The following is a 20768-nucleotide window of genomic DNA, read 5'->3' on the forward strand; positions in this document are numbered from 1 at the left end:
AGTTCCTTGTCAAACAAATTTGTATTGCGGGTATTGCCCTAACTGTTGTTAGATTCGGACTTTCAACTAATTACTTTTGTTGCAGTAATTTTTCTGTACAAAATGACTTACAGCATTAATGAATTCACTAATTAATATTTTCATGTAATTTATTATTATTTGGAATATGGCACTTACACATGTAAATGAGGGGATCCACATCAATGAAGAATAACAGTGCTTATGTTTCAAAACTACATAATGATGTAAAAATGACTAGCTTAGATTTTACTGTTTTGATGTACTGCAAGAACCAATAGAATTTTGACTTAAAGAAAATATTGCTGGTTACAAATTTGGAAAATCAGATTTGTAACCAGCAACATTTTCTATAAGGCAAAATTCTGTTGATTCTTGTATCACATCAAAACCAGTAAAATCTGACAATAGGAAATCCAGGATGGAATACAGACAGTATTATGAAAAGGATACATTACTGCTTATCATATAGTGGAGCTTCTGAGTTCCAGATAGGCACAATAAAAAGACAGCCAAACAAGTAAGCTTTCGGCCAAAAGGCCCTTCATCAGAATAACACAAAAACACACACACGCACACACAACCATGCGCGCGACCACAGTCTCTGGCTGCCAAGACCAGACTGCAAGCAGCAACGCATGATGAGGGAAGCAGTATGGGTGGCGGAGGTAAGGAGGAGGCTGGGACGAAGAGGGGGAGGGATAGCAGGGCAGGGGTGTGGGGCAGTAAAGTGCTGCTTATGAGAGCATACAGGGACAAGGTGCAGAGAGGGTAGGGCAGTTACATCTACCTCCAGCATCTATACACTGCAAATCACCATGAGGTGCATGGTGGAGGGTACCTCTTATTGTACCAGTTATTCAGATTTCTTCCTATTCCATTCACACATGGAGTGCAGAAAGAATGATTCTTTGAATGCCTCTGTGCATGCAGTAAGTATTCTAATCTTATCCTCACGATTCCTGTGTGAGCGATACATAGGGGGTTGTAGTATATCCCTAGAGTAATCATTTAAAGCCAGTTCCTGAAACTTTGTTAATAGACTTTCTCAGGATAGCTTACGTCTGTCTCAAGAGTCTGCCAGTTCAGTTCCTTCAGTATTTCTGTGATGCTTTTGCACAGATTAAAGAAGCCTGTGACCATTCATGCTGCCCTTCTCTGTATACGTTCAATGTCCCCTGCTAGTCCCATCTCGTATGGGGCCCACACACCTGAGCAGTATTATTCCAGGATGGGCCAAATGAGTGATTTTTAAGCAGTCTCTCTTGTGGATTGATTTTACTTCCCCAACTAGGTACAGTTAACAGTTGGGACATTAGACGGAGGGTGGGGGGCAGCAAAAAAGGATAGAAGTAAAAAGACTGTGGATATGGTGGTGAAACAGAGAGTTGGAGTGGGAACAGGGAAGGGGATACGTGGGTAAAGATAATGACTAACAAAGGTCGAGGCCAGGAAGATTATGAGAACATAGGGGTTACTGCAGGGAGAGTTAACAATTGTGCATTTCAGAAAAGTTGGTAGGAAGGATCCAGATGGCACAGGCTGTGAAGCAGTCATTAAAATGAAGAATGTTGTGTTTGGTAATGTGATCAGCAAGTGGGTGGCCAATCTGCAAAGTTTGTCAGTGACCATCCATGCAGACAGATTGCTTGTGGTTGTCACGCTCACATAGAACTCAGCACGGTGGTTGCAGCATAACTTGTAGATCACATGACTGGTTTCACAGGTAGCCCTGCTTCTGACAGGATGGGTGATGCTTGTGACTGGACTGGGAGTGGGTGGTGGTGGAAGATGTACAGGTCAGGTCTTGCATGTAGGACTGTTACAGGGATATGAACCACGAGGCAAGGAGTTGGGAGCAAAGGTTGTGTAGGAATGGATGAGGCTATTGTGCAGGTTCGGTGGGCAGTGGAATACCACTGTAGGAAGGATACTGTGTAGGATGTTCTTCATTTCAGGGCACAACGAGAGTTAGTTGAAACCCTGTCAGAGAATGTAGCTCAGTTGCTCCAGTCCTGGGTAGTACTGAGTACTCCTCTGTGACCAGATGGTGGGACTTTGGAAAGTGGGGGGGGGGGGGTGACTGGACCGATAAGGCATAAGAGATCTGTTCCTGTAGAACATTGGGAGGATAACTATGGTCTGTGAAAGCCTCAGTGAGAACCTTGGTATATTTCGAGAGGGATTGCTCGTCACCATAAATGTGACAATTGGAGGTGGCTAGCCTGTATGGAATGGACTTCTTGGCATGGAATGGGTGGCAACTGTCGAAGTGGAGGTATTGCTCGTGATTGGTTGGTTTTATAGGGATGAAGGTACTGATGTAACCATCTTTGAGGTGGAAGTAAATATCGAGGAAAGTGGCTTTGTTGGGTTGAGGGGACCAGGTGAAGCAAATGGAGGAGAAGGTGTTGAGGTTCTGGAGGAATGTGGATAGGGTGTTATCACTATCGACCCAGGTCATGAAGATATCAGCAATAATCTGAACCAAGTGAGGGGTTTGGGATTCTGGGTGGTTACAAAGGATTGCTGTAGGTGGCCCATGAATAGGCTGGCAGAGGATGGTGCCATGTGGGCGTCCGTTGCCATACCATGGATATGTTTGTAGATGATACCTTCAAAGACAAAGGAATTTTGAGTGAGAAGTTGGTCTTGGTGACTAGGAAGTAGGTTGTAGGTCTGGAATTCATTGGGTGTTGGGGAAGGTAGTGTTCAACAGCAGCAAGGCCATTGGCATTAGGGATGTTAGTGTAAAGGGAGGTGCCATTAATAGTGACGAGCAGGGCACCGTGTGGTGAAGAAACAAAAACTCTGGAGAATTGGTGGAGGAAATGGTTGGTATCTTTTAGGGGTAGGAGGATAGATTGCAGGTAATAGGCTGAAGGTGTCAGTCTGTGAGAGCAGAGATTCTTGTAGTGCGGGCACAGTAACCAGCCACAATGGGTGCCCTGGATGGTTGAGTTTAGGGACTTTAGGAAGTGTGTAGGAGGTAGGAGTGTGGGGGGTGGTAGGGGTGGGGGGTGGAAGGGAGAGAGGGGGGGGGAGAGAGAGAGAGAGAGAGAGAGAGAGAGAGAGAGAGAGAGAGAGAGAGAGAGAGAGAGAGAGAGAGAGATGGACAATGGGGAGAGGTTTTGCGATGAGTCTAAGGATTTGAGGAGAGACTGGAGATCCTGCTGGATTTCTAGAATAGGGTCACCGTGGCAAGGTTTGTAGGTGAATCTGACAGCTGGCGAAGTCCTTCTGCCAGGTAATCCTTGCAGTTCAAAACAGCAGTGGTGGAGTTTTTGTCAGCAGGTAGGATTATAAGGTTGGGATAAGTTTTTATGTGGGATTGCAGTTCTTTCTGCAGAAGTTAGATTATTTTGCATGTTGAGGGATTTGGTGAATGATGGTGAGGCAAGATTAGAGGTTAAGCAATTCTGGAAAGTTAACAGTGGGCGATTTGGGGACAGTGTGGGTGGATCATAGTTGGATGAAGGAGTGAACTGAATCAGGCAGGGTTCAACATTTGGTCTTTGGTTGGTGACGAAAAAGTGTTTCTACTGTAGAGACCGGGAGAAGGAGAGGAGGTCTTTAACAAGCCCTGCATGATTGAATTTTGTAGTGTGGTAAAAGGTGAGGCCTTTGGAAAGGACTGATACTGCTGTGTGGCTCAGGCTTTTGGAGGAAGTGTTCATGACTTTGTTTCGGGTCTGTTGAGGTTCTGGATTCTAAGTGGGGGTTGAAGGGAGTTTTGAGGGTGGGATAAATGTAGTAGTCTGTGAGGCAGGATTTGTCAGCTATGAGGGGACGTGGCAGAGGTTTGGAGGTTGTTGTAGAGGTGGTGGATAGTGGCGGTCCAAGGTGGGAGTAGGAAGTGAACAGGTTGGAGAGTTTTTTGAGGTGACGTTGTGCATGCTGTTCAAGTTCCTGGAGGGCAAGAGTTTCAGTGTGTGATATGAGATTGCATGTCAGGAGAATGTTATGGATGGAGAGAAGGTACTGCAAGGAGCATTGGGCCTGATTCTTATGGTTTTGCTGGACTATGTTGGTGAGGGTTAAGGACTGGCAGAATCCGAACAGTTTGAGGTCATAGTGGAAGGAAGGGTTGCAATTGGCAATGGGTAATTTGAAGGTAAGGCCATTTGGGCAGATCCCATGAGCTAAGCAACAATGCAGAATCAGTGTGTGGGACTGGATTCTGGCCATGGATAAGGAAATTTTCTGTATTGATGAAAATAGAAGGAGCAAGGGTCTATGGTGGAGGCTAAAAACATGTAAAAATACCTAAAATGTGTAGAAATATGTGCAAAAAAATTTGCAAAATTAAATCAGCTCCCTTACCCTCTCCCCACCCTCCTACAAGCAGCACTTTACCGTCCCCCACCCCTGTGCTGCTATCTATCCCCCTAACTGCCCCAGCCTCGTCCTTACCCCCACCACCCAGATTGCTTCTCCCATCATGTGCTGATGCTCGCAGTCTGGTCTCGGCAGCCAGAGACTGTGGTTGCGCGCGCGCCTGTGTGTGTGTGTGTGTGTGTGTGTGTGTGTGTGTGTGTGTTTGTTTTGCGTGTTGCATAATTCTGATAAAGCCCTTTTTCGCCAAAAGCTTACTTGACAGTCTTCTTGTTGCGCCTAATTGTTACTCAGCATCTCCATTACATGGTGACTAGCAATCTGTCCTGTTCACAATATTGCCAGTAGAACCTGACATATTCGTATTTTGAAGTATTACATAGAATCTGACATATTCGTATTTTAAAGTATTACATAGTTTGAACATAACAGTTTGTTATTAATGCCCATCTATAAGCAATATCAAATCATCCAAAATTGACAGTTTGTGATTAGAAGGCTCACAAGTAATACCTATATCAGGTGCGTCCTCAGTGTTGACTAATGCTACTACCATGCAGATTCTGAACATGACAATATGCACACTGACATCTGCGAAACTCGAGAACTTTAATGTTCAAAGACTTTTGAGAGATTTCAGTAACCAAAATTAATGAAAATTTTAACAGAACTGTTTTGTAATTAATAAAATTAACAAGTGGTGCAGAATGTCATTGTCATCAAAACGAGTGATTATTGGACATGGTGATGCTCATTATGGACTGAATTAAATGAGCTACCAAAGGGTAATCCTCGTATTCATTGTACATAACCATCTCTTCTGTGGTGATCATAAGGCTTCAAACAAATTCTCCGCTTGTTGGTTAAGATAACCGATGTCATTGATCTAGGTTCCATTCCAGGTGTTCCCTTGCCCTCCTCTTTCACTGTACAACAAGCGGGGAGTGGGGTGGGGGAGGAGTCTTTTTTATTTTTTCATAATGGGTACCTGAAAACCGTATTGATTATGTGGAGATAGTTCCATGCAGTCTTGGTCGACCCAGCCCTCTCAGTTGCCTTTGAATAGGCAATGCACAGTCACTTTCTCCTCCAGTAAGCCATAATTTGTAGGTAGTTGTCATCAGATATTGTTATTATCTGTGAGTGAAGCAGATTTTCAGTGTCTCACAATAATGATTCTATGTTCGAATGATGTCACTGTGGTTTACACCAGTGGGGACTGTCTTGTGCAACCAACCAGTCTTGCCAGAAGGTGACAGTGCACACACAGACTGAGCTGCAAATGATCCCTTGAGCCTGTTGACAGGCACAGTAGTGTAAGCAAGCCACATAGTCCCATGCACAATTGGATGTTCAACGGATCTGCACTGAGAATGCAAGCTTACCTGTACCCCATTAAACATGTTGCTGTGTGTTACAACTTCCTGTGAATAGAAGAGAATATGCTAATGTAATATGAATTATTGCCGTGATTTTCAAGGGCTAACAGCAAAGATTTTGTTGATAGTGACTCCAAATATATGTACCCCAGACAAAGTGATTTTTTACAATATTCATATTGTCTGCTCTGTTTTGTAATTTCATTCATGACTTGTAAATGATTCATTGTGGTATAGCCACTTGTCAAGCGAGCCTGGTTAAATCAAATGTTTTTTCTTATGTAGATGGTGATAATTTTAGTGAGTTGCTTGTACAGGTGCATCGTGGAGAAGAGACTGATAGCTTCTTATATCTTGTTGTCTGTCTCCTTTCTTGTGAAATAGAATAAGTACAGCATTGTTCCAATATTAGGGAGTTGTTTTTCTCTGTAGACATCCAGTAACCAGTTTTGCAAGTTCCTTTCTGTTTTAATATAACGCTGGTGTCTGCTGGCACACTTTCCTTCTTCATACTTTTAATGGCTTTATACACCACATTGCCATTGTTACTGCATTATCAGTGCTGTCATTGTTAACTATCTGATTTATCCCTTGAACATATAATCAGTTAAAGATTTCTTGAAATGCATGTACAGTGATGCCTGCATTTTTTCTTCCTGGGCCATCGACCATCTTTACAGATCAATTTTGATATCTAACCACTAAAAATGTTGTCTCCTTTGTTTCTCTTATATTATCATTATGTATTTCCAAGGACATTACTGAATAATTTTGTTTAACTCAGCAATTCTGTTGTGTTCCAATTATTGTTTGCATGAAAGTGTACCTCATTACATTTGAACTTTACTTTTCTTTATATTTTTGGTTTGATAAATATTTTGTTGCGTTGAAAGAGATTCTTGCAGTGCTTTGCTTTAATAATGTAAGGTCTAATTCTGTCACAGATTTCAAGCAACAGTAGTCATTCTGTCAAGGAAACCATCTTTACTGGTTTTGTTTCTGAATTGTAAGCTTTCTCATATACTGCAAATACAGTACTTCGCTGGCAATGCAACTCTTATCTGTATTCTCAACTTGCAGTGTAAAATTGATCTTAATCCTTATGAAAAAAAAACTTCAGTAAATAATTATCCATTTGCAAAATGATACATTCATGATTAGTATTTAGTATTTTTGCTGAAAGCTTCCTTCTAACTGTATCTTGTGTGTGCAGGTTGATAATTGCTCTGATATTGCTTGTGCCTTTCCTCAAAGAAGGCCTAATGCTTTCTGGTTTATTTGTGCAGTTGCTGATATCTCTCTAAATCTGCTATGTGCTTCAGCCTTAATTGTTTATAGGACTGCAGTAAAATTTCACATCTCACTACGGAATGACTCCTTACCCTCTCCCTTAAAACCCACATCCTTTCGTCTTTCCCTCTTTCCTGATGAGGCAACAGTTTGTTGCGAAAGCTTGAATTTTGTGTGTATGTTTGTGTTTGCTTGTGTGTCTGTCGACCTGCCAGCACTTTCATTTGGTAAGTCACTACATCTTTGTTTTTAGATATACTTCACTATTCAGTTATTTTCCTTTTGGCAAGTACCACAGCAGTACAAAATTTCTTAAGTGTCAACATTTCCACTTTTGTTTGTAATTATTATTTTCTGCTATTGGCTAGTTTTGAGTATTATGTCATTTTCACACAGTTGCTGACAAGTGTGAGGACAAGCCAGTAAGCTATCCAGCACCCTGGTTCGACAGCTTAAAGGCTTGTCCCTCATGCATGCACGTCAACTAGTGCCTGAAAATGGCAAATTAGTCAGAAATGGCCAACAGTGGAAAATTAACAATAAATGCTGCTAAAGGCGGCAATGTTGACATTTAAGATACTTCACTATTGTTCCTATGGATGCAGATAACCAGAAATTAACCTGTTTTCTTCTTAAGAAAGACTAGTTAAAAATAAATATTCATACTATAGTAAAACAATTTAGATAGTTCTGTTAACATGAAATGTGACAAGCAACAAGTCACAAATGAAATGATTGAATTACAAGCTCCTTGTCCCAAGTGTTCCCTCTTTACAGATAAGGTGCTTTAAGGGAAGGGACTAGTAACTAATTTTCAGAAATTGCATGCGGCATGTTACTGCCTGCTGTGGTACTGGAGAGAGAGACAACAGAGTGAATGAAAAGATAAGTAACAGAGTGAATGAAAAGATAAGTAACAGAGTGAATGAAAAGATAAGTCAAGAGTGGAAAGCAAAACAGAAAGTGTGATCATTAGATGTTTAGCAGTGCCAAAGAAGGAAGGGCTATCATGTATATGAGAGAATGAAAATGTATGTAAAAAAGCTAGATGGTAATGTTGCACTAAGAATAATGCACAATAGTATGTTGTTCATAAGGAACAGTCACTCAATGCTCGTGAATGCATTTCTGAGCGTGTCTGTGGTATTCCTTAGGGTGTGGTCGGAGTGGCACTGATATCAGTGGATTCCACCGCCGACAAACATCAGCCAAAGACAGCCAATTGTTTCAAATCAGTACGCCTCTTTGTGCATGGTCACAATGTAGCTGATCTCACTATCCGAACGTACATATTTCAGATGACAACTGGTGAAATTCATTTGAGTTTATATATATATATATATATATATATATATATATATATATATATATATATATATATATATATATATATATATATATATATATATATATATATAAAAAACAAAGATGAGGTGACTTACCGAACGAAAGCGCAGGCAGGTCGATAGACACACAAACAAACACAAACATACACACAAAATTCAAGCTTTCGCAACAAACTGTTGCCTCATCAGGAAAGAGGGAAGGAGAGGGGAAGACGAAAGGAAGTGGGTTTTAAGGGAGAGGGTAAGGAGTCATTCCAATCCCGGGAGCGGAAAGACTTACCTTAGGGGGAAAAAGGACAGGTATACACTTGCACACACGCACACATACAGACACAAGCAGACATATATATATAATATATATATAATTTTTCCCACGTGGAATGTTTCCCTCTATTATATATAAAAAAACAAAGATGATGTGACTTACCAAATGAAAGTGCTGGCAGGTCGACAGACACACAAACAAACACAAACATACACACAAAATTCAAGCTTTCGCAACAAACTGTTGCCTCATCAGGAAAGAGGGAAGGAGAGGGAAAAACGAAAGGATGTGGGTTTTAAGGGAGAGGGTAAGGAGTCATTCCAATCCCGGGAGCGGAGAGACTTACCTTAGGGGGAAAAAAGGACGGGTATACACTCGCACACACACACATATCCATCCACACATATACAGACACAAGCAGACATATTTGAAGACAAAGAGTTTGGGCAGAGATGTCAGTCGAGGCAGAAGTGCAGAGGCAAAGATGTTGTTGAATGACAGGTGAGGTATGAGTGGCGGCAACTTGAAATTAGCGGAGATTGAGGCCTGGTGGATAACGGGAAGAGAGGATATATTGAAGAGCAAGTTCCCATCTCCGGAGTTCGGATAGGTTGGTGTTAGTGGGAAGTATCCAGATAACCCGGACGGTGTAACACTGTGCCAAGATGTGCACCAAGGCATGTTTAGCCACAGGGTGATCCTCATTACCAACAAACACTGCCTGCCTGTGTCCATTCATGCGAATGGACAGTTTGTTACTAGTCATTCCCACATAGAATGCGTCACAGTGTAGGCAGGTCAGTTGGTAGATCACGTGGGTGCTCTCACACGTGGCTCTGCCTTTGATCGTGTACACCTTCCGGGTTACAGGACTGGAGTAGGTGGTGGTGGGATGGTGCATGGGACAGGTTTTACACCGGGGGCGGTTACAAGGATAGGAGCCAGAGGGTAGGGAAGGTGGTTTGGGGATTTCATAGGGATGAACTAACAGGTTACGAAGGTTAGGTGGACGGCGGAAAGACACTCTTGGTGGAGAGGGGAGGATTTCATGAAGGATGGATCTCATTTCAGGGCAGGATTTGAGGAAGTCGTATCCCTGCTGGAGAGCCACATTCAGAGTCTGGTCCAGTCCCGGAAAGTATCCTGTCACAAGTGGGGCACTTTTGTGGTTCTTCTGTGGGGGATTCTGGGTTCGAGGGGATGAGGAAGTGGCTCTGGTTATTTGCTTCTGTACCAGGTCGGGAGGGTAGTTGCGAGATGCGAAAGCTGTTGTCAGGTTGTTGGTGTAATGGTTCAGGGATTCCGGACTGGAGCAGATTCGTTTGCCACGAAGACCTAGGCTGTAGGGAAGGGACCGTTTGATGTGGAATGGGTGGCAGCTGTCATAATGGAGGTACTGTTGCTTGTTGGTGGGTTTGATGTGGACGGACGTGTGAAGCTGGCCATTGGACAGATGGAGGTCAACGTCAAGGAAAGTGGCATGGGATTTGGAGTAGGACCAGGTGAATCTGATGGAACCAAAGGAGTTGAGGTTGGAGAGGAAATTCTGAAGTTCTTCTTCACTGTGAGTCCAGATCATGAAGATGTCATCAATAAATCTGTACCAAACTTTGGGTTGGCAGGCCTGGGTAACCAAGAAGGCTTCCTCTAAGCGACCCATGAATAGGTTGGCGTACGAGGGGGCCATCCTGGTACCCATGGCTGTTCCCTTTAATTGTTGGTATGTTTGGCCTTCAAAAGTGAAGAAGTTGTGGGTCAGGATGAAGCTGGCTAAGGTGATGAGGAAAGAGGTTTTAGGTAGGGTGGCAGGTGATCGGCGTGAAAGGAAGTGCTCCATCACAGCGAGGCCCTGGACGTGTGGAATATTTGTGTATAAGGAAGTGGCATCAATGGTTACAAGGATGGTTTCCGGGGGTAACAGATTGGGTAAGGATTCCAGGCGTTCGAGAAAGTGGTTGGTGTCTTTGATGAAGGATGGGAGACTGCATGTAATGGGTTGAAGGTGTTGATCTACATAGGCAGAGATACGTTCTGTGGGGGCTTGGTAACCAGCTACAATGGGGCGGCCGGGATGATTGGGTTTGTGGATTTTAGGAAGAAGGTAGAAGGTAGGGGTGCGGGGTGTCGGTGGGGTCAGGAGGTTGATGGAGTCAGGTGAAAGGTTTTGCAGGGGGCCTAAGGTTCTGAGGATTCCTTGAAGCTCTGCCTGGACATCGGGAATGGGGTTACCTTGGCAAACTTTGTATGTGGTGTTGTCTGAAAGCTGACGCAGTCCCTCAGCCACATACTCCCGACGATCAAGTACCACGGTTGTGGAACCCTTGTCCGCCGGAAGAATGACGATGGATCGGTCAGCCTTCAGATCACGGATAGCCTGGGCTTCAGCAGTGGTGATGTTGGGAGTAGGATTAAGGTTTTTTAAGAAGGATTGAGATGCAAGGCTGGAAGTCAGAAATTCCTGGAAGGTTTGGAGAGGGTGATTTTGAGGAAGAGGAGGTGGGTCCCGCTGTGACGGAGGACGGAACTGTTCCAGGCAGGGTTCAATTTGGATGGTGTCTTGGGGAGCTGGATCATTAGGAGTAGGATTAGGATCATTTTTCTTCGTGGCAAAGTGATATTTCCAGCACAGAGTACGGGTGTAGGACAGCAAATCTTTGACGAGGGCTGTTTGGTTGAATCTGGGAGTGGGGCTGAAGGTGGGGCCTTTGGATAGGACAGAGGTTTCGGATTGGGAGAGAGGTTTGGAGGAAAGGTTAACTACTGAATTAGGGTGTTGTGGTTCCAGGTTGTGTTGATTGGAATTTTGAGGTTTTGGAGGGAGTGGAGCTGGAAGTGGGAGATTGAGTAGATGGGAGAGACTGGGTTGGTGTGCAATGAGAGGAGGTTGAGGTTTGCTGGAAAGGTTGTGAAGGGTGAGCGAGTTGCCTTTCCGGAGGTGGGAAACCAGGAGATTGGATAGTTTTTTGAGGTGGAGGGTGGCATGCTGTTCTAATTTACGGTTGGCCTGTGGGAGGATGCTCTGAACAGCCGGTGTGGACGTGGGAGAGGAAAGATTAAGGACTTTTATTAAGGATAGGAGTTGACGGGTGTGTTCATTGGCTGAGTTGATGTGTAGGTGAAGGATTAGGTGGGTGAGGGCAATGGATTGTTCAGTTTGGAACTGGTATAGGGACTGATGGAAAGAAGGGTTGCAGCCTGAGATGGGAACTTTAAGTGTGAGGCCTTTGGGGGTAATGCCAAATGTCAGACAGGCCTGAGAAAATAGAATATTGGAGCGTAATCTAGGTAGGGCGAAGGCATGTTTGCGGAGGGAATGTAAATAAAACTTAATGGGGTCGTTGTGGGGGTGTTGTGAGGGTGACATGGCATTAGAAGGTGGAAAGTGTAACACGAGGCTGAAATGAAAATAAAAATATATGGGGAGAGGTAAAGGTGAACTAGAAAGCAACTGGAGATCTGGTATGAAAAAAGGCGAAAAAGTGTTGGTTAAGTGATCCTGTGGTGAACTTGGGTTGGTAGATAGCGATGTGCATAAAGGTTAGGTGGTTGTGTTGCCGCTAAAACACGTTAAAGGACGGAGAAATTCGGGAAAATTTCGAAAAAAAACGTGTAAATGTATGAAAAGGAGTGGTGTTGTGGTGAAAGATTACGAAAATGGGGCTAACACTTGTCTGACGAAGAAATAATGAAGTTAAAACCTGTGGGGAGCGGTTAAAAATGATCAGTGATGTGCGAAAAACGGAAGTGGAAATAAAGTGAAAGTTATTAGAACTAGCCGAAATGGTTGTTTAATACGTGAAAGCAGCTGTTATTGAACTAGAGGCGGTGGATTTTATTGCGGCGGTAGTGTTGAAAACGGAAAATGAAATATTTTTGGTTATGGTTTGGAAGTAGGTTACGTATTATTGAGTATATATAGGCGGGATAAAATTGTATAGTAGATTACAGTAAAAAGGGGAAGGTGAATAAAAAGTGAGACTACTGGTAAAAACAGAAAGAGAAAATAAAGAGAAAATAAGACGACAGGACAGATTTCGAAATGCAACAGCGACAATAACAAACGTAATTGTTGGGTTCAAATTAATGATATGATTATAATAGAGGGAAACATTCCCCGTAGGAAAAATATATCTAAAAACAAAGATGATGTGACTTACCAAATGAAAGTGCTGGCAGGTCGACAGACACACAAACAAACAAAAACATACACACAAAATTCAAGCTTTCACAACAAACTGTTGCCTCATCAGGAAAGAGGGAAGGAGAGGGAAAGACGAAAGGATGTGGGTTTTAAGACTTACCTTAGGGGGAAAAAAGGACGGGTATACACTCGCACACACACACATATCCATCCACATATATACAGACACAAGCAGACATATTTGAAGACAAAGAGTTTGGGCAGAGATGTCAGTCGAGGCAGAAGTGCAGAGGCAAAGATGTTGTTGAATGACAGGTGAGGTATGAGTGGCGGCAACTTGAAATTAGCGGAGATTGAGGCCTGGTGGATAACGGGAAGAGAGGATATATTGAAGAGCAAGTTCCCATCTCCGGAGTTCGGATAGGTTGGTGTTAGTGGGAAGTATCCAGATAACCCGGACGGTGTAACACTGTGCCAAGATGTGCACCAAGGCATGTTTAGCCACAGGGTGATCCTCATTACGAACAAACACTGCCTGCCTGTGTCCATTCATGCGAATGGACAGTTTGTTACTAGTCATTCCCACATAGAGTGTGTCACAGTGTAGGCAGGTCAGTTGGTAGATCACGTGGGTGCTCTGACACGTGACTCTGCCTTTGATCGTGTACACCTTCTGGGTTACAGGACTGGAGTAGGTGGTGGTGGGAGGGTGCATGGGACAGGTTTTACACCGGGGGCGGTTACAAGGATAGGAGCCAGAGGGTAGGGAAGGTGGTTTGGGGATTTCATAGGGATGAACTAACAGGTTACGAAGGTTAGGTGGACGGCGGAAAGACACTCTTGGTGGAGTGGGGAGGATTTCATGAAGGATGGATCTCATTTCAGGGCAGGATTTGAGGAAGTCGTATCCCTGCTGGAGAAGTTCTAATAACTTTCACTTTATTTCCACTTCCGTTTTTCGCACATCACTGATAATTTTTAACCGCTCCCCACAGGTTTTAACTTCATTATTTCTTCGTCAGACAAGTGTTAGCCCCATTTTCGTAATCTTTCACCACAACACCACTCCTTTTCGTACATTTACACGTTTTTTTCGAAATTTTCCCGAATTTCTCCGTCCTTAACGTGTTTTAGCGGCAACACAACCACCTAACCTTTATGCATATCGCTATCTACCAACACAAGTTCACCACAGGATCACTTAACCAACACAATATATATATATATATATATATGAGGGAAACATTCCACGTGGGAAAAATTATATATAAAAAAACAAAGATGAGGTGACTTACCGAACGAAAGCGCTGGCAGGTCGATAGACACACAAACAAACACAAACATACACACAAAATTCAAGCTTTCGCAACAAACTGTTGCCTCATCAGGAAAGAGGGAAGGAGAGGGAAAGACGGAAGGAAGTGGGTTTTAAGGGTGAGGGTAAGGAGTCATTCCAATCCCGGGAGCGGAAGGACTTACCTTAGGGGGAAAAAAGGACAGGTATACACTCGCGCACACACACACATATCCATCCACACATACATGTATATATATTGGCCGAAAAAACATGAAACATGAACTGTTAGAAACTGGTAAGTTTAGTTAGAGGCAGAGTTTGTGGCATCCTGAACATAAAAAATATCATAACCGGATGCAGTTTGGAATCCATGTACTGAAACTGCAGCTTTATTGGTGGACTGAAATTGCAGCTTTATTGGAAACCACAAGTGGGCAAAATCTTTATCAGAAATTTTAGATGTGGATTATAACCTGGAAAAATAATTTATAGGATGATGTATCTTTTGTGTGAAGTTACTATAGTTGGTCATTCTGGGTTGTGGTAGGTGGACATCAGCTGTCTACAGATTATTATTCCTCCTTGCTGCTGTTGTTTTTATGGCAGTAGGGTGGTGATTCTGTTACATGAGGTGGTTTGCAAATGGGGTGTACGTAAGTGTTTCCACTTTTCAGTGTTGTGGGTGTTCAGAGTATCTTACATTAAACTTAATGTTTGTATTTCAAATGTATACTGAATGACAGCCATTGAAGGGTAATTGACGTATGCCTGCACAATGTTAAATAAATTCAACAAAACAGATTTCGAGTAGCAACGTACTTGCGGAGGTGTGAGTCGAGGTCTGTTAAAAAATCTGGTTCTCACATTAAAGATGCAGTTGTGGTTGAAGTAAAACTAGAAGCGACACTTTGAGATTTGACATTTGTCAATTATATCTTTCTAATAATTAGGGCTACACCATGTTCTGAAAAGTACAGCTTCAGAGTTTTTGTGTGAGTTGTTGAGTGTTATTTAAGATGCTCTAAATACTAATTTAAAATCTAATATTTTCACTTTTGCACCACAAATACCTGTACTATGAATTTCTTAATTTGTTCTATACCGAATTTTGGCAGCTGTGCTAGTGCACTAAAAGACACTGTAATGTTGTTGATTTTCTTTATTAAAACCAACACTCAATCAGAAATAATACCGCCCCCAGGAATATTGTTACTTCCTTTCTCAAATCCACTGGTTAAGTGTTTGGAGAACAATGAAGTGTACTAGAATGTGCTTAACTGAATATCCTGTCAGTACTGCATTAATTTTCACCATTTTCAGATTAAAGTGATATGCTGTGAAACCAAAAATCTACCTTTCATTATTTACATAATATTTGCTTACTCGCACATACACACATTTTATCCATGCAACCTATAAAAGAAACACATACGTTCACCACATAAGTTAACCATTATGTGCTTCTAAACTCATTGGCAAAAATTTCACTCTCCGAAGTCACACATCTTGCCACTGTAGCATAATAAACCTCACTCTGAGTGTTTATGAGAGACCATCAGTGCAGTGTTTCATTGAAACTACATGTTTTCATAATATGTGTGTATAAATATGAAAAACATCAATTGTGGCCTGTTAGTTTGAGAGACTGTGTTCCATTCCGACACTAATCGCTGGTTAGAGAAGGAAAGTGGCATCACAAAGTTAAAGCATTTTTAACTTTTGTGGCATGGTGTTTTTCCCTTCATTTCTTATCTTCATAAAATTTTTCCAGTAATTGCAGTAACTGAGGACAGAGTGTACAGTACTCGCAGCATTCTTTTTGAGACAGATATAGCTTATTTCCTTGCATTCAGTGTCTTTTGCGCACTTGTCTCCAAGCACAGAGGCATCATGGTATCCATCCCATCCTTAAAGTTTAAAATATAACCTACTTCATACTAGAATAGATTCTAACCTAACTTCCTCAGTCCCATCAAAAACTGACAAATGAGATCAGACGCACAATGACCAAGCTGTTGGCCGATGTTATTGGGAAATCTTTGGAAATGGCATCTGATGACCATTGTTGGAGCCACTGTGAATGCAGCCTTAGTAATGGCTTTGATTTTGTAATGTTTACGGTACTGCAATTCCTGTTTGTGTAGATAAGAGCTGTATATAGAGCAGTCACATTGTTTATTACACAGGAAATAAAAAATAACAATTGTTTTGCATAAACTATTTCTAAATGTGAGTTAGAACTAGTGACAGAGGCCCAAATTGCTTCCTTTCCTTGTGTTACCAAGGGTAAGGAGAAAGAAATCATTGCTTATGGAAAAAGTGATTGTCATATGTACCAATCTGACAATGCTGCATTCAGCCGCTCCAACTTTCACACATTTCTGGTCACTGTCTTGTGTACCATCCACTACAATTAAAGTATATCATTTTGATTGATTTAATAAATACTTAATTTGTAAGAAACCAAAGTAACAATATCTTCAACTAGTTCTTACATGTTTTAAGTAAGCAATCTCCTTAACTCGCATTGTACATTGATAAAAAAAGACCTAAATCCGCTATTTATTAGTGCCTTTTACACTCTGATGCTTTCTTTCTTTTCTAGGAACCCACGCTCAGCGCTCCAAGGAAAATATGATGAAAATAGGTGACTATGTAGTCATACAGAGAAAGAATTATTCAAAAATTCACAAAATTTCCAACAAATTGTCAGTGATGATTGGAAACAACCAATTGGAACTGGATAACATCATTGGACGACCTTTTTCCACAACCTTCAGAATGGTGCCAAAGGAAAAGAAAAGAAATGTTTTTGTGTTGGAGGAGTGTAGCAAGGCTGAAAGCCTTGTTGAAAAGCTTATAAAGGATGTTGCCAGTGGAACAGACAATAGAAATATAGTTGGTGATAACAGTTCTCAAAAATTATCCAAGGAGGAGATTGTCAGCTTGCGTGATAGTGGAATGTCTGGTTGTGACATAGTAAGTCAGCTTTTAGAGAACAGTAAAACATTTCAGGAGAAAACTGAGTATTCTCAAAAGAAATATTTAAGTAAGAAAGAAAAGAAGTATTTTGATTATGTGTTAATTAGGAAACCTACTCTACGATTGGTATGTGACATAATTTATAAACAAGACCCTATGAAAATAATAGGTTTGCGTTGTGACACACTCTCTCAACTGATTACTGGTGTAGGTGTCAGTTCAGGTGGGACATACATAGTTTATGAAAGCTCCTGTGAGGGATTACCGACAGCAGCACTTCTCAATTATTTAGGTGACGATGGATATTTAGTACATACTTTCCCAGGAATGACACCTCAAAGACAGGCAATTTTTGCTATGAATTACAGTGAGTCCCAGAAAAAGCGACTAATCAGTGTTAGTATCATGAGTCTCATGGAAAAATTAAATAAAAAAGTTGCTATTGAAAGTAGTACTAGTCATTCACAGACAGGAGACCATGTACAACAAGATATTAATAACGGAGGGGAAAGTGGTCATTCGGAACTTACAGGTGTCACTGCTTTTATGTCTAGTAGCTGTGGTGCAGTCATGAATGACGAAAGTGGAAGGCATGTAGATGTGTGTCCTGATACAAATTTGAAGCAGAGTGTAGAAGAAACAGAGTTCAGTAGGAATGAACTTTTAACAGGGGATCAGCTATCATGTGATAGATCAGATGAAAATAATCATTTTATTTTGAATTCAGGTGATATTAGGTTAGATGATTCAGGGAGTGGAGTCACGCATCAGACCTTAACATCAAGTAATGACGGCCGAGAGGAAGAAAGAATTTTTCATGACCTTAAAAGAAAAAATGCAGTCTCTGAAATGAACGAAGTAAAGAAACCACGTTGGGAGGTGGATTTAGACAGAGCTGTGGATTTGCTGTCACCACAAAATGTTGACGGTCTAGTTGTTGTTGGACGTGAAGATCCAGCTGACATAGTTTTACAGTTGCTACCATACCTTGCTCCATCAAGAAATTTTGCTGTATATTCCTGGTGTCGTGAGCCTTTAGTTGAACTTTACATCAAATTAAAGAAGGATGGTGGTGTCATTAATGCTCACCTTACAGAAACATTCTTTCGGACTCATCAGGTTCTTCCCAACAGAACACATCCTGATATTCAGATGAGTGGAAGTGGAGGCTACATATTATTGGGAACAGTAGTGCTTCAGCATTCACCAAAAGAAAAAAATAATTAATTTTAGTATTTTTTGACGAAAAACTTTATATTCAGTGGTGGTGTTAAATGTTGAATCAATACATCCACTCTTTTTCATTTTTGATTTTACCTGTTTGTATTGAGAAGAACTAGCTAACAGTTTTATATGTTCTTGAGACATCTCATATCCACAGCATGCTTTAGATAATTAAAATGTTAAAATAATTCTCTAAAGAAATATATTTTTGTGACAAAATATTTCCTTTTCTTATACATCAAGCATATTGGAAAAATATTTTTTAAACGATTTTACCTTTCTTAGTAAATGAAGATCTTGTAGTACATGAAATAAATGGTAGTTACTACTGGAATGCCATTTATCTGAGTTTTCAAGCTATGTAGTTGAATTTATGCTGTTTTGTTTGCACGACAAAAATTTCATAATAAATTAACTTACCAATATCCTCACCACTGCTCATTACATTGTCATGTACTTTAGCTGAAAGAAAGTGTTTTTTGAGACATCTCCACATTGATCCTCTACATTTGAATAATATGTGCTTGTAAAGTTTTTTATTCATTGGCTTGCAGCACCTATGTTTACCTGTGCTTCGCTGCATTATTTTTTTAGTAATTGCACAACAAGGTATGGACAAGCCTTTTTCCTCTTTCATTTAAAGTTGTATAATAGTCTAACCTACATGTATACACTGTTTGGAATTGCTTATAAAATCAAGAAAGTGTTCTTTAACGTTTTACACTTCTCTTAGTCTTCTCTTCTTTTCCTATTCTTGGTAGCACAATTAGTATTCTCATTTACTGACTTACAACAACTGATGCATCTTGATCAGCATGAATGCTGTTTCCTTTATCATCTACATACATACTCCACAAGTCAGCGTATGGTACATGGCAGACTACTGCTAGTAATTCATTTTCCTATTCCACTTGCAAATGGAGCAAAGGAAAAAACAACTGTTGATGTGCTTCCATATGAGCCTTGATTTTTCTAATCTTGCCTTTGTGATCCTTACATGAGATGGAAGGTGCTGGCAGTAGGATCGTACTGCACTCTGTTGCAAATGCAGTTCCTCTAATATTTTTCAACATGTTTTGCAAAAATAACATCATCTTCCCTCCAGAGATTCCCCATTGAGTTCACATAGTATTTCTGTAATATTTTCTGATGAAATATAAACATTAAAAATCTAACAACATGCATCTGAATTGTTTTGATGTCTTCATTTAATGTGACCTAGTGGGGATCTTAAAAACTCAAGCATTATTCATGAATGAGTTGCAGAAGTGCCCTGTATGCAGTTTCCTTTGTAGATGAGGTACACTTTTCTAGAATTCTCTCAATTAACCAAAGTTGACCATTTGCCTTCCCGATAACCGACCTTACATGTTCATTTCACTTTTTAACTTTGCAGTCATCATCAGCAGCAGCAACATCATTTGGATAAGAGTAAATATCTGAGAGAGGAGTTAGTAGTAATCATGATTGAATATATGCACTGACAAATGCCAAAGATAATGTTATTTAGTTTTAAATCACTTCAGATTGAGACAGTTTTGTATTATTTTAATTTTGTTATATGATTTCTGATTTTATGTCTGTTTGCATGTTACTTAAAATGTGTATATTTGAGTACATATTACCTGTCTTCATCAGCAGATGATGGAACAATGCTCAAAACATGGCTAAATATCATGTGTGTGAGAAATCACTGTTGCTGTCTGTTGTGTCCACTACATTGTTAAGACATACCACAAAAAGAGAATACAATGGAGCTTTAGCACAATAGTGTACATTTCAAATGCCTGTCCACACATGCCACCCACATCTTCATCTGAGATTCACAACCCATGATATTGTTTGGAGTGGAAGGTGCGTTATTTTTTCCCCTTTCTATTCCACCTGCATATGTCTGTGGAAAGACCGCTGGTATGCCACAATATAAGCCTAAATTTGCCCATCTTGATTCTCATGTGTTTATGGGAGATGAGAGATTTCCCATAAAGATAATTCTGTGGACAATTGAGGAGAAGGCAGAGGATATGCTGAGGAAGATCAGTTTGGATTCAGGATCAAAGAAACAGTTGTGACACTGAGGCTTCTTACCGGAAAGCAAATGCAGAAAATTAAACCAACTTTCATTGTTTTTGTAGACATGGGAAAGGGATTTGATAATGTTATCTGGCAAGAGATGTTAAGAGTGCTGAAGAAAGCAGGTAAAAAATACACAGACATGCAGATGATACTCAGTTTCTTTAAGAATGAAATGGTTGGATTATGAATTTTCATCAGAAACAAGAAGCAAAAATTGGTATGAGACAATGCTGTGCTCTCTCTCCTCTTTATGTTCAGTGCCTACACCTAGGAAGCTGTAGACCAAGTTTGCAAAACTATTGAGGGGAAGATCAAAACTAATGGACAGAAGATAAGACATACTGCATTATGCAAATGGTATTGCTGTAGTCACAAGACAAAAGGTCTAGAGAACGTTCTCAGCACAGTGGAAAGG

At 41.0% G+C, this 20768-nt stretch overlaps 1 protein-coding gene across 4 annotated transcripts in view; it reads left to right on the forward strand.

The window, feature by feature from the left end:
- LOC126457173 (tRNA (adenine(58)-N(1))-methyltransferase non-catalytic subunit TRM6) overlaps positions 1-18589 on the forward strand; it is a 43235-nt gene extending 24646 nt beyond the window's left edge. For all 4 annotated transcript variants that reach the window (XM_050093256.1, XM_050093258.1, XM_050093257.1 and 1 more), the window contains one exon: positions 16677-18589. In XM_050093256.1, the coding sequence (XP_049949213.1) occupies positions 16677-18280 (1604 nt within the window). In that variant the 3' untranslated portion in view covers positions 18281-18589. The remainder of the gene's footprint in view (positions 1-16676) is intronic.
- Positions 18590-20768: the final 2179 nt, after the last annotated feature.

This window comes from Schistocerca serialis, chromosome 2 (genome assembly GCF_023864345.2).
Source record: "Schistocerca serialis cubense isolate TAMUIC-IGC-003099 chromosome 2, iqSchSeri2.2, whole genome shotgun sequence".
NCBI classification, from domain to species: domain Eukaryota; kingdom Metazoa; phylum Arthropoda; class Insecta; order Orthoptera; family Acrididae; genus Schistocerca; species Schistocerca serialis.